The sequence below is a fragment of the Callorhinus ursinus genome, unplaced genomic scaffold (genome assembly GCF_003265705.2).
Source record: "Callorhinus ursinus isolate GAN/ISIS: 27379988/994484 unplaced genomic scaffold, GSC_fseal_2.0 scaffold34, whole genome shotgun sequence".
In the NCBI taxonomy this organism is placed as follows: domain Eukaryota; kingdom Metazoa; phylum Chordata; class Mammalia; order Carnivora; family Otariidae; genus Callorhinus; species Callorhinus ursinus.
This window is the reverse complement of record NW_027397096.1, coordinates 15,065,980-15,093,828: the sequence shown is the minus strand read 5'-3', so window position 1 is coordinate 15,093,828 and position 27,849 is coordinate 15,065,980. Positions and strand designations below refer to the sequence as shown.

At 51.3% G+C, this 27,849-nt stretch overlaps 1 protein-coding gene across 4 annotated transcripts in view; it reads left to right on the top strand.

Moving 5' to 3' along the window:
* AKAP1 (A-kinase anchoring protein 1) overlaps window positions 1–23,241 on the top strand; it is a 34,085-nt gene extending 10,844 nt beyond the window's left edge. For 2 of the 4 annotated variants that reach the window (XM_025851243.2, XM_025851242.2), the window contains exons 2-11: window positions 8,061–9,684; window positions 12,210–12,343; window positions 15,064–15,190; window positions 15,782–15,909; window positions 17,781–17,958; window positions 19,397–19,547; window positions 19,994–20,061; window positions 21,317–21,390; window positions 21,626–21,688; window positions 22,261–23,241. In XM_025851243.2, the coding sequence (XP_025707028.2) occupies window positions 8,085–9,684; window positions 12,210–12,343; window positions 15,064–15,190; window positions 15,782–15,909; window positions 17,781–17,958; window positions 19,397–19,547; window positions 19,994–20,061; window positions 21,317–21,390; window positions 21,626–21,688; window positions 22,261–22,335 (2,598 nt within the window). In that variant the 5' untranslated portion in view covers window positions 8,061–8,084 and the 3' untranslated portion in view covers window positions 22,336–23,241. Of the gene's footprint in view, window positions 1–1,702; window positions 1,913–3,181; window positions 3,248–8,060; window positions 9,685–12,209; window positions 12,344–15,063; window positions 15,191–15,781; window positions 15,910–17,780; window positions 17,959–19,396; window positions 19,548–19,993; window positions 20,062–21,316; window positions 21,391–21,625; window positions 21,689–22,260 lie in introns of those variants that run through there. The other 2 variants (XM_073879566.1, XM_025851241.2) reach the window with 2 other exon arrangements.
* The last annotated feature ends 4,608 nt before the right edge of the window (window positions 23,242–27,849 follow it).

Below are 27,849 nucleotides of genomic sequence, written 5' to 3'. Positions count from 1 at the left end.
ACTCCATGCTTCCCTTCTTTGGTGTTGCTTTGTGCATGGGTGCCCCCTCCTTTCTTGGTTTACCCCCTTGTCTTGGTGGAGTCCATCTTTTAGGAGCTTGCTGAGAAAAAGCGGGGGAGGGTAAGCAGCCAACAAGAAGCAGGCTGACTTGGTCCTAACAGACAAGGACAAGTCCTTCTGAAGGCATGGGTTTGGGGTGTGGCCCAAGACTTGGTGGGAAGTCAGCAAAGACAAGGAGGCGCCCGCAAGCCTTTCACCCTGCCAGCAGAGTATCTGGTTTCACTTTATGGAATAGTTAAATGAGAGGGGTCTGGATTTGGGCATCAGGTGCCAAGGAAATGGGTATGGAACGAAAATCTGCATATCGAATGGGACAGTCCAAGCCCCCTTGGCTCTCACGGTGCTGGCATTCAGGCTAACAACCTCTCCACCCCAGGACATTAGAACATTCTAATCTGTGGAAACTGGCAGCCTGATTCCTGTTTGTCCCCCACCCCAGCCAGGATACTTGCCTGACTCTTGGACCAAAATTGTCCGTTGGTCAGTGGCAGAGGATGGTACCAACAGGCCCATTGAAGAAGGTCATTGGTTTTTTTTTGGCCCCAAAAGAAACTGTTGAGACTTGAAAGTGCCTCGAAAGGACGTTCTGTCTGTTTCATTTCTGTGTTCTGCTGTGCTTTGTACCTGTAGGTGCTCCTCAAGATTTGTTGGATAGAAATTACCTTAGGCCTTTATGTGATTTCTGAGTTGGTCGTATTCCACTCTCTGCCATTTGGAAAATCGGTGTCGCACCTGTGACTCTGTTCACCTGAGGTGGTGGCGTGAAGGGCTGCTTGCCTCACACCATCCTTTCTGATTCCTTCTGAAGGAGTGTGTCGTCTTCATTAGCTTTTTGGGGATGCTTGTTGTCAGAGCACAACTTCCTATCTTTGGGGCAGTCTTGGGTAGTCTTCTGTGGTCATGGGCGGGAACACTGTGTACCTAGGAACACTTCCTTGGTACCTGCTTTATCACTGTCCTCAGAAATCCGTCGGAATTTACTGGTAAAGCGGTCTGGTTGCCACGCACTGGGGCAAGGGACAGGATGGAGGTGACATCGTTGTTTAAAGTTTTTGAAAACCACAGAAACTTTGAAAACCACATTCCTACCCGCCAGACGAAACAATGGGAAGACCTTTGTAGAAAATACTGACACACACCCCCCCCGCCTTTTTTTTTTTTAATCATTTGAAACCTAATGAGACTGGATCTGCCAGATATTTGGTCAGCAGAGCAAGGGAGTCTGGGCATGTCACCTTTGTATGGAGTTTTTACCAAGTTTTCCAAACTGGGAGTTAGTTTAAACATCTCTTAACTTGGGACCATGTCCAGAGAGGGGATTTTTTGCTTCTGGCTCTTCTTACCTGGAGCTCCTGGGATTGGGCTCTGGGTCTCCATTTTGGCTGGAGAAGGCTTCACTGAGCAAGTGCTCCCACCCAGACGGTACCGGCACCCAGACGGTACTGGGTTAAGCCTCCAGCTTCCTGGAGAGCAGCCCAGGAAGTGGTCTGTGACTTTCGGACAGCTGATCTGCTGAGAACAGGGAGTGGGGCTGAGAAGAGCTCACCTGGCTGCTCTGTGGGGCCATCACAATGAAGGGTGTGGAGGACAGTATGGGGCAGGACCTCACAGCCCCACTGTGAGCTAATTTGGAATCTTTAGGGTGCCAGCCAGCGTGAGTCACAGCCCACACAGGCCCCCTACAGATGAAGGTAACAACTGTTTGACCATCAGGGCTGGGCTGAGACCTACATCCCTGAGGCATGGCTCCAGCACTCTGATTCCTGGGCCCCAGCCATGCTGCTGAGGGCGAGTGGCCCAGCTTACCATCGTCCTCCACCCTCAGGGGCAGCACCAGACACCACCCAACAAGGTAGGCCCTGGCTGTCACAGCATTTACCCAGCTCTTGTGTTTGTTTCCGGTCTGCTCGGAACACCCTCTAGGACTTCGCTGTCTTTGAATGTGGCTATTTAAATTTAAATTAATATTAAATAAAAAGTTACACGGGTCACATTTCAAGTGAGTAAGTAGCCGCCAATATTGGACTCTAGTTGCCACTTGGAGATCACCCGGGCCTTTGCCTCTTGTGACCTGCTCTGCTTTGGCCGTGTTTCAACTGCTGCCACTTGCCCCCATTGCCTTGACAGTAAAGGTCACACTCCTTTTGTCTGGCCCCCTACCAGCTTTTCAGCCTCGGCTCCCAGGACTTGTCCTGCTCTGCTCTGCTCTGGGACTTGCCGCTCCCTTCTACCCCCGAAGGCAGCTTGGGTTTAGAACCTTAATTTATGTCATTAACCCACGCTTTCAACCTGAGCAAATTCTGGCTGCCTCTGGGACAGGCTTCTTTGGGTTCTGTTTGCCTGCTTCTGAAATTGGGCTCAGCTTGGTGCAGGTGTGTGTGTGAGAGAGCAAGACATACACAGATTCTTCAGTATGCGTTATGAGCTTCTGGTGGACAGAATCTTTTTTTCTTGCAGCATCTTAAACATATTTATGTGTAAATTATTACATGAGTGAATGTATGTGTGTACCTCAACCTGATGAGAAACCAGGTAAACGCATCCTCTGGAAACCAGGAGGCTCTCTTGTGGTCTTGCACAGACCTCTGTGTATGTGGTCTTCCTCCAGCGGACTGGTGGGGGTGGAATGGGAGGGGGACCTTGGCCTGGCCCACAGCCTGCTGCTGTTCCTGAATGCAGTGGCAGCAAGTGCTAAACGTTCTGCATCATGTAGCTGTTTCCTCTCCTTTGAAGACCCCCCTGCAAGGGGAAAAGCCCCTCAGCAACAACTTGACGGGCTGGGCATTCTGGAGATGGGAGTATCTTGAACACCTGGGGATAGTCTTTGGTAATGTGAACACATAACCGTGGAATAATGGAAATAATCAAATTTCCACTTGAAGGGGGGGTGTATAAAAGTCCATTCAGAATGCTGAGTCAATGTGACTTCATTGACCAGGCCCAAGTCCACAGTGGACTTGATAGCCACTTCGCTCCTAAGTGCTTGTTGTTATGATCAACTTTCCCATCAATTAATTATATGCAGCTCTTTTTTTCCCCCACAATAACTGCAGCCAAATGGGCTTAGTCACTGGGACCAACACTGTTTGTACTGTTCCCAGAAATTTGTTTTCTTGTTTAGCAGAAGGCTCTAGACTGCAGTAACTGGGTTCGTCATTGGTGCTGGGAGTGAGGCCATTCTCCAGAGGTAAGCTTTTCTGAGAAGCCTCAGGTTCCTCTGGGAGAAAGGAGAGGAATCCTTTTAGAACCTGGACAGAGCAGGTGAACCTAAGGCTTTGTGGGGCCGCGGCACGTGCCTGCCTTCCGCTCTCTGTGACCACTGGACAGCCAGCCAGCCTGCGTCTATTCCTGGGCAAATGGGCCTGCTAAAAATAAGCAGGCAGCTATTCCAGCAGATTCAAAATAGCCACGTCTCCTCCCCACCAACCCTCAGGCAGGGCTCTGCATCCTTCTGCAGGGCTTTTCTCTGGCTTGCCTGAGTGTCTGGGGCCTCGGGAGGGGGAGGTCCTGGGGGAAGTGGCTGCCTTCAATTAGCTTGTGAGTGTGAAGGCTTTTAGACCAACAGTGTTAAATGCCACTTATATCTTGAAGTTCAGGTTTTTTACAGGAAACAACAACCTAAAAACCAGGGCAAAGAGAGTAACTCGAGAGTCTGTTCCCAGAGAAGGAAGGTGGGCATGTGGGCCTATGTGTGGATGCACAGGTGAAGGCCGCCCTGTCTGAGGATTCAGGAAAGGTTGGGGCCTCTTAGAGCACCTGTCTAGGCCTATCAGACAATGTAAAGCAGGGAAAATGGCACCCTCCTGATTCACAAGAAGTCTGTTTGAGATGAGATTGGCTCTGGTAAGACCCTTGGAAGTGAAGGGCTGAGGAAGTGAGGGACTTCTCATGACTGGGGGGATGTGGGGGCTTAAGTCACCTGGCGCTCCCTGAGCAGTGCTTCCAGGCAGCGGTGCCTTCACTGAGACCCCCCGAGGCTCCTTTGGATGGGGCAGCTGCTGACCCTATGGGCTCTTGGCTCTTGGCTCTGTTCTTGGTGGCGATGGCTAATATCTCTAATCACAGCCCCCAGGTAGCAAGGAAAAAAACAAAGCACCCCCTCTGCTGTCCGGGGATCTCATACCTCTTCTCTCAATTTGTGGGAGCACTTGAGTCAGGCAGTTCCTGCCCCCAGAGGTCCCCATGGCGGAAAGGGCTTTCCCGGGAGGAGCAGGGGTCCTTCTCCTGACTCTGCAGCTCTAGTCTGAGCGCGGAGTGGTGGGCACTGGGGGTCCGGGGGGGCATTCAGTATTCCCTGGGTTGGGTGATGCCATGTCAGGGTACCCATGTTAAATACTTTCGCAGGGGTCCTCGTGCCACAACAGCAGGAGGCATCTGCCTTGGAAATGGTGCCGAGACTGTTTCCTGAGCTGTAATTAGCCACGTAGCTACAGCTGATGATTGTCTTTAGAGGGCTGTGGAGGGTGGGTTTGGGGGCTCAGAGCCTCCATCCCTGGGGAACAAGTGGGCAGGGGTGGGGAGGGTTAGGCGGGGGGTAGAGGTATCCTGACAAGCTGCAGAGCAGTGTTGTGGCCCCAGGTGACTGGTCCTGTGCTCGGTGTGAACTAGGTCCGGGAGAAGAAGGGACAAAGTGGGGGGGCTGGGGGACAGTGACACGGGGGGGGGGGCAGGGTGTGGGTTGTAGTGTGGATCCACTAGGGTACAGGACCAAAGCCAGGCTGGGAGGGTATGCTTGAGTGTGGGCCTCTGCCTTACAGCCGGTTCCTGGAATCTCCAGAGGTGAAACGGGGGTCAGCTGCTGGACCCTTAGGATCAACTTCTAGTACCAAGGGGGTGAGAGGCAGTTTGTATCTTGGGTAGCAGCTCCCTCCTTACACATCTCAATTTGAGTTTGGCCTTGGGCTCTTGGTGTGTAAAACAGGAGACTGCCCTCTATGGGTCGTTAAGCCCTAGGAGTCTTTATCTTCCTCTACCCCATCGCATGGAATCTTGTTCCTGAGATCAGAGAATTGCTGGAAGACCATGGGAATCATAACTATAAACCCTGCTGAAATGAGATTGTCTAGTTAGTAGGGAATCAGAATCTAAATTGGCAAGAGGAGAACCCAGGTTGAGATGCAGCCACACTTACTGTTGCAGGTCACCTGTTGGGTGGGACTGATCTGACTGTAGGCCATGTCACAGGCATACTGCCTTATCCTGAGAGCACCCTTTCCCCAAAGCCTCTGTTCCTTTCAGATTTTATTTTTATGCGGAAGACATTGAATACAAAGCAAAGACCCTAATGTAATCTACCACTTCTTGGGGTTTGTGCACATTGTTCTGGGAGAGTGATTCTCCAACTTGAGTGTACATTGGCATCACCTGGGTTGGGGCACCTGGCTGGCTCAGTCAGTGGAACGTGTGACTCTTGGTCTTGGGTTGTGAGTTCGAGCCCAATGTTGGGTATAGAGATTACTTAAAAAATAGAAAAATCTTAAACAACTCCCCCCGCCCCCAACCAAACAAACCAAAAAACCTGGTACCTTGGTCTCGCCCTCAGAGATTATGATTTAATTGATTTGGGTGCCACCTTGGCCTTGGGATTTTAAAAGCTTCCCAAGTGATGCTATGTGCCACTAAGTTGGAGAACCACTGAGAGAGAAGTTTAAATCTCCCCAAAAGGAAGAGATTTTTATCTTATATTAGCAGATAAGAAAAAAAAAACTGGAAGTAATAAATGAGGTCGGTAAGGTTGTAGGATACAGGATCAATGTGCAAAACTGTCCTCCTCTCCCACAGCTGAAAGGCTTGGCATGTATCCCTCCTGGTTTTTCAGTAGGATTATGTGGACATAGACATTCTATGTATGGTGGTCTACAGCTTTTATTTTCTGTGTCACGACAATTTTTCCATGTCTGTACGTGAGATCAGCCTACTTCTCTATCACTTATGTGGAATGGAACCCGAGTTCGGGTCCTTGGCTGTATGACCTTGAGCTTTTTTTTTTTCTTTTTTAAGTATTTAAGTAATATCTACACCCAACTTGGGGCTCAAACTCGTGACCCCAAGATCAAGAGTCGCATGCGCCACTGACTGAGCCAGCCAGGTGCTCTGATCTTGAGGTTTTTTTGTTTTGTTTTAATTTAAGCAGACTTCATGCCCAACATGGAGCCCAGCTCAGGGCTTGAGCTCAGGACCCTGAGATCGAGACCTGAGCTGAGATTAAGTGGAATGCTTAACTGACTGAGCCACCAGGCACCCTGCCGACCTTGAGCTATTTTAACCTTGATGATGGCAATACATTCCAGACCAGGTGGTTGAGGATTAAGTGATACAAGGGAAAGCATCTAGTGAGGTTCTGTGTTTGAATTTAAAGTTGTGAGGAGTGTCATCAAACTTTTTGCCTAGAGGGATTGATAGGATCTTCTGAGCCTGGCCACTGCTTAGCTCTGCTTGATATTTTCCAGTGCCACGGATTCACTTTCAGATATTAGGAAGAAGGTTTATAGCTTTCCCCACCCCCTCACTTTGGGGCAGAACATGTTTCCCAGTGTTCTTCACTAACTCTAATGTGTTTGTGAATCCCCTGGGGGTCTTTTTAAAATGCAGCTTGTGATTTAGTAGGTCTGGGATGGGGCTGTATTTCTAGCAGGTTCCCAGGTGATGCTCAGTGCTTCTGGACCGTAGACCGCCCTCTGAGAAGCAGAGTCCTAGAGCATTGGTTCCCAGTGGAAGCATAAATCCAAATTAAGCATAATAAAGCACAAACCCAGATTAAGGTATAATTCACCATATCAGTGGAGGATTTTTGGTTTTAAGAAGGCTTGTGATTTTTGCAGACAGAATAAAATTTACTGGCATGGGAGGTACTGAATTATAAGCATTCTAAAATAAGTCTGTCACAGACCTCTAAAGAGAGCTAACCCAGCTTTGCATAGCACTTAATACATATCTCAACTAATCCTCGTACCAACCATGCTTTATGAGCTGTGTCCCCAGCTTAGGAGGAAGAAAACTGAGGTTCTTATCTCCTTTACGTGTCTGCTGCCTGCTCCTGGCCCTTTAGTGTGTCTCCTGGCCCGGATCCAATTGACTTAGGTGTCCAGGTTCCTGTCGATTGATAATGCTGTCCCTCCTGCTCTCAGGATCACTTGGGAACACAGTTTGGTGCGTGGGCCTCGCAGACCTCCGCTGGCTCTCTGCTGCCTACAGGATAAAGTCCAGACTCCACAGGGAGGCCCCAGAACCCTCACTGAGTCCACTGAGCAACTTGATTCTGAAAGCATGACCAGTTCCTTGCCACTGTATGTTTTGCTGGTCCCTCAGCTTGGAGCCTCCCCCTCATCCTTTTGAATTCTTACTCCTCCTTTGTTCCAGTGCTTTCTTGCCGCATAACTGTTTGATTGACTTACGGTTTTGTGGGTAATGTGAGGGACATACATACGTGTGGTTTCACGGGTCTTTAAATATACTCCAATGTCGGGGTGCCTGGGTGGTTCAGTCGGTTAAGCGTCTGACTTGATTTTGGCTCAGGTCGTGAACTCTCAGGGTTGTGCAATTGAGCCCCACGTTGGGCTCCGCACTCAGCGGGGAGTCTGAGATTCTCTCTCTCTCTCCCTCTCCCCTGCGCACTCTCGCTCTTAAAAACAAACAAAAAACTCCAATGTCACCTGAATAAGATAAGTGTTCTGGGAGTTTAGAGAACTAAAACGCTAAACACACTATCCCCTTGGGGCAGCATGGAATTTGGCATTGAGAAGTGATGAAGGAAGGGATTTGGGTCCAAGAGAAGGCTCATCTTATTTCAAGGGACTGTGCACGGATGAGGGAGCAAAAGGGGGCTTGTCTCCCTGCCCACCTGCCTCCAGTGGGTCACACTCTGGGGACGAGCAAGGGGAGGGGTGCCCCTTCGAGGGGCAGGGAAGGGGAGAGAGAGCAGCTGGTTGTCTTTCTTGTGCAGTGTCATCAGGGTCCCCCTACTTGGCTCTCATAGCATCCCTCTCTCTCCTCCTCTCCAGGTGTAATTTCTTTAGGCCTCCAGGATGGCCATCCAATTCCGTTCACTTTTCCCCTTGGCATTGCCTGGAATGCTAGCAGTCCTCGGCTGGTGGTGGTTTTTCTCTCGTAAAAGGCATGTCAGCAGCCAGGACAGACAGGTGGAGGCCAGCGCTATGGAGCTGAGGGCTGGCTGTACCATCAGAGAGCCACGCCCCAGGGAGAACCTCTGTCCTGGAGTAGTGTCCACGCCCCCCAACGTCGGACTGCTGGCGGAAAAGGAGCCGTCTACCGTGAGCAAGCCTCCCGCAGAGCCCCCAGCCTTGCTGCGGCCACATCCAACCTGTCGCAGGTCCGAGTCCTCAGGCAGCCTTCCTAACACCACGGACACGAGATTTCGACCAGGAACACGCAGAGATGACAGTGCAAAGGTGGAACTAGCCCTAACGGGTGATGAAGCTGGGTCCGTTCCTCCAGAGTGTCCCCTCCCAACCCCAAAGAGTGTTCCTTTTGCCCACGAAGTGGCCGAGGTGTGCAAGCGAGAGTCCCCGTTCAGTGCGACGGGAGGGGGGGGCTGGCAGGGCCAGGCTGCGGCCCCCCAAGAGAAGCCAAGAGAGACGGGGGGGACCGAAGGCACCGGTGATGCAGCGTCAGGAGAAGGCGTGCTGGAAGAGGGTGTGCAGTCCCCGGAGCCCGACTCTGAATCGGACAGCAGCAAGGCGCCCAGCCCCGCTCCCTCGGGAGCAGTGGGGGAGAGCGGGAAGGTCAGCCCACCGCAGACGGAGGAGGAGGAGGAGGCAGTGGGGAAGCTGCTGAGCAGCCTCATCGAATCGGCTCACACGGAGCTGATGGAGGATGACGAGCTGCTGGTGCCACGGGTCAGCGGCGGAGCCTGCCACGCAGATGGCACAGGGGGGCCAGGCAAAGAGACAGTGGAGCAAAATGAGAAGATCGAGCAGGCTGCCTACCAGATCATCTCCAGAGTGATCTTGGAGGCAACTGAAGAGGTGCTGGCCACCACCGTGGGCAGGATTGCAGATCGGGTGTATCAGGCTTCAGCTGGTCAGCTCCAAGGGCAGGAGGAGAGCTGTGTGCCGGTCTGCCAGAAATCTGCCCCGGGGCAAGATGCTGAGGAGCCTGCTCCAGCCACCAAGGAGGCAGAGGCAGCCTCCGCCGCAGATGCCACACTCCCCTTGCCACACCTGCCCGCAGAGGACCTGCCACCACCAAAGACCTACAGGAGCTGCCTGAGCAGCCCTCTGTCCAGCCCCACCAAGGACAGGAAGCCAAAGAACTCCGCACACCACATCTCCCTGGCGCCTTGCCCACCTCCAGCCGTCCCCCAGGGAGAGTCGCTAGATGAAGCCCGAGTCCTGGTGGAAAATGCCGGGTGCATCCCCTGCACTTCTGACACCAGCCAGGAGGCCCCTTCAGTGGCCTCTGAGCAGTGCTCAGATTCCATCAGCACTTCGGGGCTTGAAGACTCGTGTGTAGACACCAACTCAAGCCCCAGGAGCAAGGCCATCTCCCCGCCACCGCTGCTAGAAAGTACTGTACCCTTCAGCAATGGGGTGCTGAAGGGGGAGCTATCAGACTTGGGGAATGAGGACAGATGGACCGTGGATGCAGAAGCAGATCATTCGGGAGGTAGGAGGGTCTTGGATGCTCCTCGCTTAGAGGACGGGGTGGGGGTTCTCCCTTTGTCCTGTAGGCGAAGGCTGCTGGTCTGCCTCTCCCTCTGCTGCTCCTGCAGTAGTAATGATCTTCAGCTCTGAGTCCCAGCTGGCCTGCAGAAAGTCGGGGCCCAGCGGAGCCTGGCTCTCCCGAACCCCCCAAAGCCGCGGGGGCTGTAACTTGGTTCGGCAGCCGAGGGCCCTCCCCAGTCTTCCCGAAGGAGCCAGCTCCATGGTGGGTTTGGTGATTAACCTCCATATGCCTCTTTGCCTCTCTTAAACCTAACCTCTTAAAGGTGTTTGTAACGGAGAGGCCTCCTTAGCTTTAATTCCCAAGTCCCAAGAATGGGTGTGAACTTTTTTTTTTTTTCCCAATGGTTTATTTCCTTTTAATCATGTGCTTGTTCCCATGTCTTCACCTGCCTTCCTCCTCCAGAAGCTCTTACCGGGTAAGTGCCCAGAGAGCGGCCACAGCCTTGACACTTGAGGGAGGCTCTCGCTCTCCTGCCTTGTCGCCACTATTCCTCCGCAGAGAGCCTCCGCCATTTACTTTCTATGCAGCTGCAGTTCCGTCCCCAGGAAAGAGGGGCACTTTGGTCACGAAGTGTCCACTGGGGGTTTCGAGTGCTGACCCCAGCATAGACAGTTCAGACCGCTCGCATACAGGTCAGCAGCTCCTGACCCTGGTTTCGCAGCCACCCTGGGGTACTTTCAGTTATCTCCTGCAAAGAGGCCGTGAATTCCCCGTGGGGGTCTCTGACTTGCTTGTCCTGGAGCCAGAACCTACTGTCTCCACTCCAGGAAGGTTGGGAGTCTTTAGTGGGAGTTTCACTGCTTCCAGCTGCATCTGGTGTGTATCCCACACCAGTTTTGTCACCTCTAAGATGGCTGTTGAATTAAGACACCACTGATTTCTGTACCTCTAAATGAAAGAAAACTCACCATTGTGATCATGATCATAGAAGGCCAGAGACTATAAGATGTATCCAAATTTCGGGGATGTTAGAATGTTTTTGTTTTTGTTTTTTTTTTTTAAAGATCTTAAAATGGGTAGACAAAAATTTTTCTAAGAATGAAGGAGTTTCCCTTTATCCGCTGGCCCTCAGCTGAATTAAGCCCATCAGCCATGTTGTGCCACCTGTAGATGGATCGTGGCAGCTACGCAGGTGTGGCGAAGGCCTGGCGTTGAGGCCTCACGGGAGAGCAGGCTGATGGTCGGGATGTATAGGGACAACAGATGGGAGGCTGGCGGTACCATCCCCTCAGCACTCTGGCATGCAGAGCACAGGCTCCTGCCTCCCTGGCATCTGCACCTGAGTGTGCACAGCCCTGCCTGTGCCTGAGGAAGTTGAAACCGGGGGGGCCCGGGGACCACCAGCTGAGGAAGCTGGCTGTGAGGGCGGCCTGCTAGAGTCCCGCGTCGTCTGAGCCACCTCTGGGTGTCCCTGGGGTGACCCATATCGGCCAGTCCTGTACTGTCCAGAAGAGGCTGGGGCCCCTGATGTTGAGGGACAAGGTTACTTTGAAGGTGACTTGTCCTTAGCTGGGGGCGGAATCTGCATCCAGACAGTACATGCATTGCTTGGCAAAGGATTATGTCCAGGGTTTGGAGAAACCATGTGGATAATAACCTAATTAGTAGAATCTCAGGAGCAATCTATTTCTGGCAGTTAAGTCGTCCATATTTAAGCTAGAATCCTTCCTCATGAGCTGGTCTGGACCCGTGTTTTTCTGGGATAGCCCCTCCGGCACACTCTTGAGTGGGAGTGGAGCAGACCACATCGATGCCAGGGTCCTGCTTCCTGCTCTGTCTGGGGCATGAACTTCAGCCCAGTCTTTTGATCAGGGGGTAAAGACCCACCATGAGCCCAGAAGAGCATTCAGAGTTGCACAAGTCAGTCCTAAGCAGAGAGAGAGGGGGCCTCCTTCATCTACTTCCAGTAGGGCCCTGGGGCAGGATAAGAATGGGGCCGTCGGATGGGCCAGCAAGGGAGGACTCTTCTAGCTCTGCTTGACTGAAGTTCACCGTCCATGAGCCAGGGTCGGGGGCTGTGGGGGACTAGAGTCCCTTGGTCTTGAGGGGCTGGTGCAGTTGGAAGGGCGTGGGCCCGTTGTGACTGGTCGGTCTCTGTGGAGGCCAGCCCTGATAGCTGGCTGTGGGGACCATTGGGCCTGTTGGCCTGCTCACCCACCCTGTGGACCCCCCCTTCCCAGCTCACCACTTGTCTCTGCTCCAGCAGCTGTGGCTGGGCGTGGCCGCCAGTTCCAGCAAGTGGGGCTGTGAGTGACAGGCTAAAATTAGGTGTATCTACACCCCCAGGCCTCCTTTCATTGGGGTTGTTCTAAGCCTTCTAGATTTCGGGTTGACAGTCACCTGCCAAGCTTGAGGAGGGGGTGTGGGGCGGGGGCCTCCTGGGATTATGGATTTGGAAGTGCTGCGTTTTTGACTGCTCTTGGCTGGTGTCTGGGCGTCTGTGCATGCTGCTTCCTCCCCTGCAGGCTCGGACGGGAACAGCATGGACTCAGTGGATGGCTGCTGTGGCCCCAGGAAGACTGACAGTTTCCAGAACGCCCAAGCAGGCTCCAGTCCTAAGAAGGTGGACCTCATCATCTGGGAGATTGGGGTGCCCAAGGTAAGGGCTGCGAGTCCCACGTCCCCTCGGACCCGCGGTCGTCGGGCTTGGCGGGGAGGGGCAGTGAACCCGAAGCAGCCCCTGAGCAGGCCGGAGGCTGGAGGGCAAGGGAGGGCTGCACTCTGCCAGGGCCCAGAGAGCTTCCTGCGACGTGGAGCTCCCACAGCTGCCTTCAGGGGGGCCTTGTTCTCGTCTCCTTGAAACTCACAGGCTACTCACTCTCCCCCTGGGGCTTCCCTGTGTGTGCTGGAGCTCCCCTCTATTTGGAGATGCTCGCAAAAACCAAACGGAGGACGTGGGCCAGGCGGGAGTCCCTTCGCCGTGCTCTGCTCTAAAGCTCCACAGCGCAAAGTATATTTGATAATTGAGCACAGCAAAAATCCATATTTCAGAGAGCTTGAGAAGTATAGACATGTATGAAGAAAATAACAAGCTGCTCTAATCTCACCCCCGGGAGTGACTGTGAAGACGGGTGTTTTCTTCTCGTCTTGCACCCTGTGGTTTTTAAACAAAACTGAGATGATGTTGCTTTAATTAATGCTTTTAAATATTTAACAATTTAATTTTCCTGTGTTATGCTTTGAAAATATAATTTTAACTGCATTATTCATTGTGTGAATGTCAGTTTACTTCACCAGTCTTCCAATCCAGGGTACCGAAGTGGTTTCGAGCTTCTTGCTGTTCTGACTTAACAATTTTATTAGCTTGATCTTGATGTTTATTGCTGGGGCTCAGAAATAATTGGCTAGCTGAATTCTCCTGGGCACCTAGCTCCCTCCCGCGGTGGAAACTTGGCTTCGTTTGAACTCTGGGTCAGGTGGGCTGCTTTGACCCCGGGGTGCTGGTTCCCTTGGTGTTTTCTCCCCCCGTGACCCCGAGAGCCATTGTACCCTCTTTTCCAGTGGTTGCAAAGGGCACGGGCAGGCAGCTTCCGGGCAGGGCCACTCCCAGGCGCCTCATGCTTTGTCACTGCCTGCAGAGGTCTGTGCTGAGGCCTTATCGTTCATTCTTAGCTCTTACTGTTCTTTCTGAGCTGAAATGCTGCATTTAGTTTTTAACCAAATCATTTGTCCAATCCTGGCTTTTGTATTCTTCCCTCCTACCCTTCCTAAACAAGATTTTAAAGATATGTGCTTGTTCATTGTAATTTTGAAAGATCCTTTTTATCCTTTTGAAATTCAGTCCTAAGAACTGGTGCTTGCCCCGCCCCTCCCCAGGAATGTTTAATAGAAAGGCAGTCCTGTCTGAAGGGCACCTCCTACCTAAGGGAGATTGGTACTTGCAGACTGGAATACTGGCACCACTGGGGATGAATCAATGGGAGATAGTCCTCAGTATATTCCTACCTCCCTTAACCAAGCCCTGTATCCTCTCCTCTCTCCCAAGTATATTTAACTAGCACCGTAAGTTTCCTATTAGCAAAGTGAGAGAGAAGACTTTTTCCTTTTTTGCACTTATCACTGCTGTCTAAATCCTACTTCTTCCCAAAGCCAGAACTGGACGAGTAAAGGAGTAAGAACCGTTGCCTGAAGGTCCTTCCTTCTCAGCTCCAATGTGTGTTCAATCCCAACATCGAATGTGTAACACTGGTCTTCAGTCGGTACTGTACACTCAGGCTTCCTCTGTTTTAACTGATGAATAGTATTTTCAAGGCCCTCAGCATATTTGTATAGTTGCTTACCTGATATAAATGCAATATTAATGCCTTTAAAGTATGAATCTATGCCAAAGATCACCTTTTGTTTTATGAACGATTGCTTAGAGGAAATAAGAAAAACCACGTTTGCTCTCCATGTTCTTCCAGTGCTTTGGCACTGGTTTACACTTTGTGCCGATGTGCTTTTCTCTAATATCAGTGCTCAAGACACAGTGAGGCAAATTAAAAAAAAAACAAAAATAAAAAACCCCTGAAGACTGATTAGAGACATCACCACTAAAAAACTACATTTCTAAGCTAGGATTTGTTATATGCAAATATTTTCTGCCTCTTCTTTTGTTCTGTTTAAAACAATAAAGTGCATTTGTATTAAAAAAAAAAAAAGCTCTGCAGCTCTGGGTGCAGTGCGACGGTGTCCCTGGGGGCTCTGCTGGGGTGGGGTCATTTGGGATTGTCTCAGAGCCTGTCTTACTTACATCATGGCTAAGTTGGGCTTCTTCTGTCTGCCTTGAGCTCTTGGCACGCCGGGCACTTCTGCAGGCCTCATGCTCCAGAGGCTCTGGGCCACTGTCAATTGGCAGCAGAAGCGCAAGGGTTCTTTCTTTGACTTTTGTTTTCGAATGGAGCCTCTTTATCTTCGAACCCGGATAGACTTGAGGAGGTGGAGGAGTTGTAAATCGACCTTTGTGCTGGTGAAACCTCTCCTAGTATAGATTTGGGAGGAGAAGATTCTGGCTTTGCAGCTTTCTGGATGTGGGCCACATTGTCGGGGAAGAAACGGGAACTGCTGAGAATGGGAGTCAGACTGTAGTTCAGCCACTTAGTAGCTGTGTGATGTTGGGTGAGTTACTTAGCCCCTTTGAGCTTGTTAACTTCATCTGTAAAATGTTGATAAAAGTATCTGTTTCAGAGCTAAGCGCTCAGAACAGTGGCAGATGACTGCTGGCATGTTTACAGTTAATGGTATGTTTGAGCTTGACCTTGTGTAAAACAAAGGTAGGTCTTTGGGAACATAGGGAATTGGTTTCCTATTAACACCCCCAGTTGTCTCTTTCTCTCTCAGCACTTAGTTGGTCGGCTAATTGGCAAGCAGGGGCGGTATGTGAGTTTTCTGAAGCAAACATCTGGTGCCAAGATCTACATCTCAACCCTGCCTTACACCCAGAACATCCAGATCTGCCACATAGAAGGTCAGTGGCAGCTGCTGGCTTGGGTTTCATTGTCTTCCCTGAAATGTAAAGCATTTAAGTCCCAATTATTCCCCTTTTGGAATCTTAAGTCTCCGAATAGAAAACCCTGCTCATCCCAGGTGAAGGGAACGTGGTGCGGCGGGGGAGAGGGGCGTCTTCCTTTAGCTCTCCTCTCCTGTTCAGCTACCTGAAGGAGCCTCGGCTCCCTCCCCCAGATCTTCTGGCCAGGAGAGGCATGGGCACTCATATGGGCAGGTTGGGGGGCCTGGGTTTAGGGTGCCTGCTGCCTCATGTGGCTTCCTTGCAGAGCAGAACGTGATTGCCCTCTGGTCGGTGAGGGCTGGGCCTTTCCCTTCTGCTAGCCTCCTCTTGCATTCAAAGCATGGGCACAACGGCAGAGGTACCACTGGAAAGGTCAGTGGGTTTTAAGCCTCTTTAGATGCTTTTCTTCTTAAGGCGAAACAGCTTTTTGGCTCCGGAAAGATACACATGAACTCTAGGAAAACTCTTGTGGAGTGGGGCATGTGCGGGAGTTTGGTTTTGAAGTTTGTCGTACCCACTGTGACTCTCCTGCCTCTATCCCCCGTTTAGGTTCTCAGCATCATGTAGACAAAGCACTGAACTTGATTGGGAAGAAGTTCAAAGAACTGAACCTCACCAATATCTACGCTCCCCCCCTGCCGTCACTGGCACTGCCTTCTCTTCCAATGACTTCCTGGGTGAGCATGCGCCTGGCAGACCAGACCAGACGTTCTTGTCTCCCTTTCACTCCAATCTGCCCCAAATAAGAAACTCCCAAGACTGTGGGCCCAGAAGGGCAAGAGCTTGTTGATGCCTGTGACCTCTCACCTCTGGCCTCCTCTGGTCAGTTTGGTTCTGCTTCTAGCCTGCATTCTCTGCGGCTGGGCTCTGGGGCTGAGGTGCTAGTACAAAGCCAGACGTGCCTCTGTCCCCACTTGGAAGGACCATTCTCCTCGGGCTCTGACACCCAGGCACCTTTTGTGTTTTCAAGGCATTTGCCTAGAAAGGATTATAGTCTATCCAGGAGACTGGGTGCACCCAGACTGGCTTGGTGATGTGTCCAGAGTCCCAGGCTAACACCTCTGAGGCCTGGATGGGACCCACCTTTGTGGGCCTGGATGGGCTTGGAGTGGGTCCTTGTGTTCCTTACTCCTAGTTGAGCCAGGTCTAGTGGAGGCCCTGGTGAAGGGTTCCCTTCCCCTTCCCCTTCCCTCTCACGGGAGGTACCTAGATGATAAAGGAGCAGAAATTCTCCCCACTTGACCCTGGGATCCAGGTGGCTCTTTGGAGGTTGCTCCTGGAGTTTGGCAGGAGGGGAAGCTGACATCTTGGGGCCTCTGTGTGCTGGGGTCTCTAGGGTCTCTGGGGCCTATCGCTCAAGATCCTGCAGCATGCCTCCTGCTCTATTTGAGCCTTCTGTCCCTGGTAGGAGAATTGTAGGGTTCTGTAGGCCAGAGATGATGACGGCACTTCACATGTGGGCTGAATGTGCTGCTTTAGGAAAATTGTCTCCCTGGTGTTGGTTTGGGAGGGTTGACTTCTTGGTTCTAAATCTTGCCGCCTCTGAAGATGCTTGTGCCATGGGGGGAGGGATGGGTGTCCAGTTACTGTCCTGTGGATATTGGGGAGCGGGCTGAACCCGACTCCATGCTTTACTTCTGAACGCTAGCATTTTTTTCCCCAGCAGGCTTGGACCAGACCCACTCTTTAATTGTAAATAATTGAGCGGCTGGGATGGCTTCCTTCCCTTGTTCTCTGTGTGGCTTGGTGGAACTGGAGAGGAGATCCCAGGTGCCTTTCAACCAGCTGCACTGGGAGGAGGTGGGGAGGTCAGGACTCTTAGCCAGAGGCCCAGCCACCTGACTGGAAGGTGGCCTCAACATCTTCCTGTGTCCAGGGCACCTAGATGTTGCCTGTAACTTGGCATCAGGAGAACTAGTGTCTAGGGACAAGTCATTTTGTGAACAGTCTTGGCCTCTGCTAGGGCCTTTAATGTTGGGCCTGGCCACTGAGCAAACCTACATTCCAAATCCCAGAGCGGGGATGAGTTGGGAGGAGGTCTGTGGAGTGCAGAGAGGAGGAGACAGGATGACTCAGACTGTTGCATTCTTGCTGGCAGGAAAGCAGAGTAGAGGGACCCTGCCGGACTTAGAGCTCCTGGGGTCAGCTGCAGGGCCCAGGTTGCTGGCTGACAGGCCTGGGGCCTGCCCACCTCTTACTCTCTGGTGGCTTGTTCTCTGTGGCCCCTCGTTCCCTTGCTTCGAGAGAGGCTCCTGCCCAGGCCCTACATGGTATGTACAGCTGGCTCCTCCCTGCCCAGCCCTGGGACGAGGCCTCCTCTAGAGGTTACTCTTGGCATTGCAGGACAAGGGCCGCTGGAGTACGCTTTCCATGGCTGAAGTAGTTGACCTTGGGCTTCTGCCATTTGGGTGCCGTGTCGCTTTGGGCTGCCACGCCCTTTTCAGAGATGTGCCAGCTCAGAGGTTTGCCCTGGGGCCTCCGGGCTTACCTCAAACCTGAGAAGGGAAGGATCGCTGCAGTGCCTGCTGCCCCTTCCCCTTCCCTACAGCTCATGCTCCCTGATGGCATCACTGTGGAGGTGATCGTGGTCAACCAGGTCAATGCCGGGCACCTGTTCGTGCAGCAGCACACGCACCCTACCTTCCATGCACTGCGTAGCCTGGACCAGCAGATGTACCTGTGTTACTCGCAGCCCGGAATCCCCACCTTGCCCACCCCGGTGGAAAGTAAGTGCTGCCTGGGGCTCAGTTGGGGAGCCGTGGGCTCTGGCCAGGCCAGGGGGAGGAGTTTTGGGAGTGGCCTATCCTTCCTTTGGTCTTGACCCAGGAGGAGGATGTTCTGGGATCCTTCACATGAACAGCATCCCTGAGTTCTTGCCATCAGCGTGGAGTTAGTCTGGGCTGAGTTTCCCAGCTTTCCTAATGGAAATGGTCTTTCCACTGGCTGACAGAGTCCCATGGCGTTGGAGTGGGTTTTTGACACATGAGTTCAGATCCCAGCTCTGCCATTTATCTGTTGAATGGGGCGATGCCCACTTGTTTGAGGAATCAGGGTTGGATGTATGTGTGTTATATGTAAAGTACCTGATCCAGATGATGGTTTTCAGAGACGCTCCCTGAGAGCAGTAGACCCTGCTGTGGGGTGTCTCACCTCCATGTGACAGATGAGAAAACAGGCTCTCAAGTCAGATGGCTGGCCCAGGTGATACCTGAGCAGGAACTGGGCTCTAAACTCAGTTGTGCTTCTGAGTCTGTGCTTTATCACTTTTTCTTATTGCTCTTGTTGGCAAGAATCCAATGTCAGAACATCTCTTCACCCACCCCTAGCAGGGACTCCTACCCTGGAGCACCCTGATGGGCTTTTAAGGATTTAGGGAAACCTTTGTAGCAGAAATAAGGATTTAATTGTCATCAGAGTCTCTTAACGTTGCTTCAGTCCATCAGTGAGGACCAAACTGGGGTCTGAGAGGACTGTACCAGGGGCTCCCTTTAAGGGTCAGGGTGAGGACATGATGAGGTCAGCTCTGTGCGCAGGCCCTCACCCCGTAGTCCCATGTGTCCGGTCCCTGCTGCCGTGGGGCGGGGTAGGTGACTGCTGACGCACTTGCTCCCTGGCCATGGCTGCCTGGGAGGCCTGTGTTCTTGGCACCTTCCTGAAGCAAAGGCTAGAAGAGGCGGCCTTAAGCCTAGGGGTCCTCTTCTGATCATTTAAGAGTCACCATGGGCCGGAACAGGCTAACAAGGTCTGCTGCACTTGGGAGGTTCTAGATTCTTTATGGGACTTTCCCTTAAGAATGTAAGTCCCCATTCCCTGAATTTTGGATTTTACTTGGTTCTTGGTTTTTTTTACTTTGTTCCTCTGGTCAGTCCTTGTTCATCTCAGGCCTTAGGTTTCAGAGAGTAAGTGGATCTGGAAGAATGCTTTTTGGTCTAGAGAGCTTTTGGGTGGCATACATGGGAGGCCAGATTTCCCACGTTCAGGTCCGTCCCTTGGCGCCGGTCTCGGCCTCCAGGGCAGCTTTGGAGACTCCTGGCTATTTCCCAGCCCTGTGGAGGCACAGGCCTCTGAGAAGTAATGTGGGGAGGTGGGTAGCATCGACCGGGGTGACCCTTGGTGCCCTGCCCTAGGCCAGGAGTATCCACACGCTCTCTTCCTGACCTGCAGTAACGGTCATCTGCGCTGCCCCTGGCGTGGACGGTGCTTGGTGGCGAGCCCAAGTGGTGGCCTCCTATGAGGAAAGCAATGAAGTGGAGATCCGCTACGTGGACTACGGTGGATATAAGAGAGTGAAAGTGGACGTGCTCCGGCAGATCCGGTGGGTCCGCACTCCTCAGACATGTACACACCCCATGTGTCAGGGGATGTGGGATTACTGCAGAGCTGGCTCAGTTCTACCAAGCCTGGGACATAGGTTGACTCTTCTGCTGCCTACTCTGATAGAAACAGACTGCACTGCTTGCCTCAGCTAGAAAGGCCCGTCTTGGGGCAGAGGTCCCTCAAGTATCCTTAGGGCAGAAGTGAAGCAGGCTTCTCTCTGGGAGCTTGATGCCAGGAGTCCCCCTGAGGTCAGGCTGCTGCAGGGGGGGAGGCCTGCATTCAGACATGCTGGGAGCTGCGGCCTGCTGCCTGTCATATATGCCTCTGCTTGGTTTCGTTTTGGGTTTGCTGAGGGCTCACAGCGCTAAAGCACAAAGTAAATATTGGCCTGAAATGGAATCAGCCTTCAGGTTCATAAACAGTGTTCCTTCCTTGCCTTTCTAGATCTGACTTTGTGACTCTGCCATTCCAGGGAGCAGAGGTTCTTCTGGACAGCGTGATGCCCTTGTCAGGTAACAGATGAGGCCCCTGGCAAGGTGGGAACCATGGTTGAGAGTATGTCTTTCTCCTTGAGAGCCTTCGTTTGTGCCTGGGGGACTTAGGCTAACACAGCTTGCTGCCTCGGTCAGAGTTTGACTGGATAGGTCTGGGCCGAGGCCCGAGGACGTGCCTCTCTAACAAATACTCAGCTGATGCCACCAGTGCTGCTGGCCCATGGACCACCCTTCCAGGGCCGCCATTCTGGACTTTCCCCAGGCCACCAACTCGGAGAGGTTTCTAACACAGGACGTAGCTGAGACCCAGGGTCCTAGCATCCGTGGCCGAGGGTAGGTGCAGAGGCACGCAGCACTGCTCATCTGGGCCTCTGCCCCTGGGGCACCGTGGGGACCGTGCTGACACTCACTGGTGTGGTATCCTACACTGACCCCGTCCCCAGACGGAAGGGACTAGCGGAGTGATCTGGGCGAGTTAGCCTCGCCGGTTTTCTAAACCCCCTGGAAAATGGGATGGTGTCTGTCCTTCGGGCTGGCCAAAGGAATTACATAAATCCAGGAACTGGTATGTGGACGGTGGTCAAGTTGCAGCTGCCCATGATGAGGAATTTGGTATTTGTAGGTGATAGTCCACTCATCTTGTTCTGGTCTGCATCCGGGAAGTGCTCTGGAGACCCTGCAGGCTTGCTGCAGTCTGGGCCGCCCGAGTGCTGGGTGACAGCCTCCTACTGTTTACCCGTATTGCTCTTCTGTGGTTCCGTCCATTTCTGTCCGTCTCCGCAGTCTGTCCAAGCCCAGCTGCAGTGCCCCCCCGTCGCCCCCCCTCCCAGACCTTTGTGGCCCTGCCTCCCCATCCTGCTGTTTCTTGCCTCGGCTGTGTGCTTGCGCCTAACCGTGTGAGGCGGTGGGGGGTGCCGCCCCGTGCCCTGCCCCGCCGCGCTCTGTGGCTTCACCTTCGTCGGGTGTCACCGGAGGAAGGTTCAGCCTGGTCAGCACCCAGATGAGGTGGTGGCGGCAGCAGCGTTCCCCTTGAAGACAGAGTTTCTGTCCCTTTGCTCCTGTCCCCCGGCAGTAGCCTGTAGCAGAGCCCCTTTGAGTGTACCCGCTTAGAGCCCCACGGAGGCCTGGCCTCTGTCCCTGCCACAGGTGGCTCTTCCAGATGGAAGTTCTCCGGTCCCTGGAGGCATCCGCTCGGAAAACCCCTGGAAGCTGTGTGAGCAACAAGAATGCTTTGCCTCCATGAAAGCCTAAATGCTGCCTTTTCCTTTTAAAGATGATGACCACTTTTCACCTGAAGCGGATGCAGCCATGAGCGAGATGACCGGAAACACAGCGCTGCTGGCTCAGGTGTGTGCCTGGGAGGCGGGCAGGCTGGCCAGGGTCTGTCTGAGGAGCCTCCTGCCTGGCTTTTGTGCAGTGCCTCCCGGCCTCTTATCAAGGATCTTGGATTCTTGGCAACTGACCTTTGAATTCCTTTCTCCTTTGTGGCTTGGGCCCTGGGTTGGTCAGCAGTCTTTAACGAGGGGTGCATGGGCGGGGGGGAGCTTTTAAACATGCTTGCTTTCTTCTGTTGGTTTTCTAGGTGACAAGTTACAGTCCAACTGGCCTTCCTCTAATTCAGCTATGGAGTGTGGTTGGAAATGAAGTAAGTTCTGTTCTTTTCCTTTAAGTTATTGGCCAGCAGTCGCAGATTGATTTGGAGCTGATTCTGCCATTGTATCCTCTTGAGCTAATCAGAGGATGTAACTGTAGACCAGTGCACCCCCCCCCCCCAACCTCGGGACATTAAGCAATGTCTGGAGACATTTTTTTGGTTGCCCCAGTCGGGGGTGGCGATGCTAGTGGCATCTGGCAGGTAGAGGCTGGGGAGTGCTGTTGAATCTCCCACAGTGCATAGGACAGGCCCCACAACAAAATGTCAGTGGTCCTTCCTGGACCTAGGCCTTTCTGGACCTTGTGTCCACTGGGTTTTCCACCCCATTTCACGGTGTTAATGCTTAAATTTCTTTAGTGTACTGAAAAGCCCGCCTTCATGCCGACAGAACATTCAGTAAATGCCCTCATTGGCCTAGAAGGGTCCTGTCCCCCACCCGCCACTTCTCTGGTGCCCGGCCTGTGCAGTGGTCATCTGGGACCGAGAGAGGGAGAACCGTCGTCGGCCTGACAGCCGGCCCCGAGGTGCAGTGGGTAAAGCTCTTAAGGGACTTTGTTTTCCAGGCGGTGTTGATAAACCGGTCGCTGGTGGAGCGAGGCCTTGCTCAGTGGGTAGACAGCTACTACGCGAGCCTCTGACCCCCGTCTCCCACAGACGCTTCTGGAGTCTTTATGCACTGTTGAAACCGGGCTTGGCGCTGAGGCAAAGACACTACATCAGAATAACAAACGTTATCTTCCCCAGAAAGTCGTCTTTTTTCCCCCCCCCCACATTGTAGTCATGTTGAGAAGTCTCCTCTTTCAGACAAGGAAGGAACCATGGGTTCTTTCAAAGCCATAGGATGGTGTTTAACAAGCCAGTCAGTTTAGGCTGGTTCCAAGCCTTTAAAAAAAAAAAAAAAAAAAAAAGTGAAAGTAAAACTGTCTCAACCAGGTTGTCCTTGACCACCTCCGTTCCCATCTTCCTTCCCACCTGCTCCCCTCACTCAGAGCCAAACCAACCGCAGCAGACGGACCAAGGGATGTGTTGCCTGAGAGGGTTTCTTTTCCTTCAAAATCTTTCTTCAGGGAGCAAGACATGAAATCACTAATTGGTATTGATTACTTGTACAGCTTACGTCAACAAATTTATGATGTTTGGCCAGTTTTTATAAACTTCATCTAGGTCTCTAGGAAGGCAGACTTTTTAATGCATATGTAAATACGAAGCAGTCAGATCTCTGGCCTTGGTCCGTGGGGGGGCGGGGGCGGGGAAGGGTTACCTTGCCAAGCCTGGTTGTAATTTGTAACCATTTTCTATTTGTGCAAACTCTGTAAATATATGTTTAAAAAAATGTAATATTTTGTATAAGATACACTGGAGAACAAAGGGAACTCAAGATTTTTCCACACCCCACATGATCAGTGAGCTACCCCTGCGGGCTCCTGTGGCTTCCAGCACACTGGACAGGGTGACTGTAGGGTATAGATTGTGAGCTGGGATTTTTTTTTTTTTCCTGTACAAATTTGTTAAAAAAAAAAAAAAATCAACTCATTTGAATTACCTTCCCGTGGTGTGTTTGATTCTTTTTTTTAGACTGACTTTTAGCACTGGGCTGACATAAGAAAGTAACTTAATATAAATCTTGAACTGTGTACATTGTAGCTTTGAGTCCATTTCTTCCAGGGTGAGAGGGTTGGGGTGGGGAGTGAGGTGGTGCTGAGTGTGGAGGGGCCCCGTCTAGAGGAGCCCCTTTAGCCAGAAATTTCCATTTTTTCCCTCTCCTTGCCCCACAAGGTGGCAGCCAAGCTTCCCTCTGGCTTCCCCTAGTGAGTGTCTCAGATAGCCAGGCCTGAGTTTAAAGCACTGATTTCCACAATTCCTTGGGCGTTCTCAATAGATCTTTGAAGTTATGTCATCTATTGCGGTGGTAGGAGCAATATATGCCTACATGGGGAGAGCAGAGTGAAGTTTTGATTTTTTAAAGATTTATTATTTTTTAAGATTTTTATTTATTTATTTGACAGACAGAGCAGGAACACAGCAGGGGGAGTGGGAGAGGGAGAAGCAGGCCTCCCGCAGAGCCGGGAGCCCAATGTGGGACTTGATCCCAGGACCCTGGGATCATGACCTGAGCCCAAGGCAGACGCTTAACACCTGAGCCACCCCGGCGCCCCTAAAGATTTTACAAAGAGTACGTGCTCACGGGAGGGATGGGCAGGGGAAGGGGGGGGGGGAGAGAGAAAGGATCTTAAGTAGATGCCCCACTGAGCACGGACCCCAATATGGGGCTCGAGATTATGACCTGAGTGGAAATCAAGGGTCTGATGCTTGACTGATTGAGCCACCCAGGTGCCCCAGAATAACGTTTTGATTTAACAGACCCTCCAGGGCAAAGGCAGACTCGGGCCCTTTGGCCTGTGTCTCGGAGCTTACCGCCCCCCCCCCTGCCCTGCACCTGGGTTTCTGGAGAGTGGAGGCTGCCCAAGGTTCCTTCACACTGAAGGAATCCTCCCACAGAGCTGCAGCCACTCTCCCGGGCCGTGGGTAACGAGTGGTTAACAGCCCGTTTCCCTCATCTGTAGGATCAGATCATGGGACCAACCTCAAGGCAATGAAGGAAAATCATGGGAGTGTTCCCTGCTCGTACAGAGCTTGGCCCAAGGCAAGCTCTTATGGGGTCGTAGCTGAAGTCATCCTAAGTTCCAGCAGTAATTGGCTGTGACATTGGCCAGCTTGGGTTACACCCAGTCTCAGCTTTTTCTGTACAACTCTGTATCAGCTGGAGCAGACAAGGGTGTGTGGGAGCCTTCAAGCCAGTTTGGGGGAAGTCGCAAAGCCTGGTGCGCAGATTTGGCCTTCGGGAGCTATTGAAAGGTTTTGGTGGAGGGGGCCACAGAATTCTGGTGCCTGGTGGGGGACAGGGTGGTCCAGACCAGATGAGGGCTTCCAGTGAGACAGCTCCTGGGGGCACGGGTCAGGGTCCCTTGGACGAGGCCCCTAGGACTGGGGAAGATGGGCAGTGGGGATGAGGAGGCGGGCTGCTCAGGGCTTATGGTCTTAGCCTTCAGGGATGGGTCCCTTTAAGGAGGTTTTGAAATATGGGAGTAAAGTGAGTTTAGAGGTTGGTGAAGGTCATGTACTCTTTGAATTAACCCTTCTTAGATTACAGAGTTCGGAAAAAGTTGATTTTGACCATTTTGCTGGTAATCTTGTTCTTATGGAGGGGTAGGTTTAGGGAGGTCCTCACTCCCCCATTCTGGACGTCAGTACTCTGGGCCAGTGTATTTTAGACATCTGCTCTGAGTTAACTGGGCCATCCAGGGGGCTGGTTTAAGTACGACTTTGAAAACTCATGGTGCTGGAGGGAGACTTGGTCACCTGCCCTGGGATATGGGGGAGACAGGTGGAATGCTGGGTGCAGGAGGCTAGAGCTTCCAACCTGTTCTTACTACAGGTGTTTATTTCAACTGCTTCCCCTCTGGTCCTCGGGGCCCTGCCGAGTGGGGCTGCTCCCAGTGGGGTGTCAGCATGGGGGCTGGGGCCCGGGTTACTGATAGGCCTGGTACAGCCTCTTGCATGCCCCTTAACCATCACGGGCTTAAGATAAATCAAGATGAGTAGCTGGAGTGATGGAGAGCTTATTGTGTCAAGACAGTGTGCCGTTTTGGAGGAGATACTTGGTCCTCATGAGACCCCAGTCAGAAGCTGACCCTGGAAATAGATGGTGACTTAGAAAGTGGTTTGCAGTTGGACACTCAAAGCCAGGCTCTTGTCCCAAGGCAGGTCGCAACCACAGCTACTCTGAAGTAACATGAGAACTGATCATGCTTTGTTCCGCATCCCCATGTAAAGACTACGGTCGTTAAATCATCAGCCTGCGAAACAGTCTTAACAACTGAGAATGGGAAAAACACCATGGCAGGAGGTGATCAATCATTTTGCTTATATGAGAAATTAAAATTTGAGAGAAATGTAAATAAAGCCAGGAAGAACACGTAGCATCTAGGCCAGAGTGAATGGTTTTGATCTTTGATGATCTAAAAGGGAAAAAAAATCTCCACTGGGAAAGGTCATCAGGGATATGGACAGAAAAGGGAACATCTGGATTGTTTCTACACCAGCACTGTCCAGTAGAAACATGTGAGCCACGTGTGTAATTTAAAATTTTCTAGGAGCCTCAATAGAAAGGAAAAAACCAGGTGAGACTGATTTTAGTAGTTTGTTTAACCTAACATTTCAACATGTAATGCACATTGGAAATATCAATGAGATTTTATAGTATTTTTCATACTAAGTCTTGGGGAATCCTATGTGTATATTTTACACTTCCAGCCTGTCTTTGCTGACTAATCACGGCTCAGGTGCTCAGGCGGCGACCTTGTTGGGTACCAGCCTCCCACCGATCAACATTATACCAGTACTGACGGCCTTATGTTGGTGTGTGTCCTTATCTTATTCAAAAAGCTCTAGGTTCCTTTGCACATTTATTTTTCCAGATGACCTTTAGCATGATTTTTTTTTGAGAGGCAATCATGGTGAATGTTTTACCAACATTTGGAAAAAATAATGCATGTTGTTGGTTTGTTATAAAGTTTTATGTAATATATTAAATTGAGCTTATAAATTATTCATATCTAGTTTTTCTTTCTTGCCCTCTCCCTCCATTTTTTTTTTTTTTTTTTTTTTTGGTCTGTACTTTCTGTCCATTCCCAAGAAAAGTGCATTAAAAGATTCTGGTATTGTCACATTTTCCTGTTCTTCATAAGTGGAAACTTCTGAAAGAAGCTGTTGTGTTGCTAGCTTTGAAAAAGCTCATGGGTGATATTTTCTCATCAATGTGAAGTATCTTTGGTATTCTGTTTGGTGCTTTTTGTTTTAAATTTTGTATTTTTTTCTGTCATTTAATGAGGTGGGTGGATGGCTTATAGACAGCACACTGCCAGAATTTTTTTTTTCTTTTAGCGAAATCTAAGAGGTCAGTAGGTGAATCTGACTTGTTCATTGTAGTCACCGTTGCAATATTATTTGCCATTTAGTTCATTTTTCTGTTTTGTTTTGGGTGATTTTAGGCCTTTTTTGTTTGTTTGTTTTTGCTTTTTTCATTTGCTTGATCAGAACTTTTCCCTGTAGTAAATTTAGCATTTATTTTTATTTTTTAAAAGATTTTATTTATTTGAGAGAGAGAACAAAAGCAGGGAGTCGGGGGTGAGGAGGAGCAGAGGGAGAGGGAGAAACAGACTCCTGTGGAGCGGGGAGCCCGACGCGGGGCTCGATCCCAGGACCCTGGGATCATGACCTGAGCCAAAGGCAGCCACTTAACCGACTGAGCCACCCAGGTGCCCCTCAATTTAGCATTTAACATCTTGTTTCTGTGTTATCAGTGGATATCAGTTATTTGCCAGTAACTTTGAATTTATGTTTCTCTTAATACCACATAGTTACATTTCCTCCTTTCTCCCCAAAAGGGAAACTCAGCAGAAAGATTTCTGCCTTTCTTCCTACAGATGTGCATGCACACACTTTCTCTGTCTCCTGGGTTTTGTTACAAGAATCATCTAGAATCCAGTTCAGAATGCCAAACTTTTTTCACATATGCCTCTATCTCAAGAGTTTTAGAATGGTGACATTAAACTTCAGTCACGTTACCGGGAAACATTTTCACCAACTTTGTTTCACTAGCTTTATTCCTACTATTTCTTACACACCTGCTCCTGAGGTCTTTATTTTGATTCACTTTTGTCTGGAGTATGACTTTGACTTTTTTTGGTTTTCAGAACACCTTGTGCATCTGAACATTTCTGTCTTTTTGTCCTAACAATGCCAGCAGGTTACTAGGCTGAGCATCTCTGCTGGAATGAAGGTCACCTTGCCGAAAATGCCGTCCTCTGTCCCCTACAGTAGGATTGTGCATCCTTGTGCTCTTGCATTCGGGCATGGGCCATGAACGGTGGGTAGAAGCAGTGTGTGGCCCAAGGTAGACTCACCTCTCTCCCTCCCAGCCATGGCTGTGCTGCAGGTGGGGCCTGGTCTGTGCACCTGCGTCCCGGCGTGAAGGCCACAAAGAGCAGGGTTGCGGCCAGTCCCCCATGGATGTAGGTGTGCGAAGCAAGTCTGTCCTAGGTCACTGAGGTTGAGCTGGTGTGTTATCTGCAGCCCGTTCTAGCCTGTGC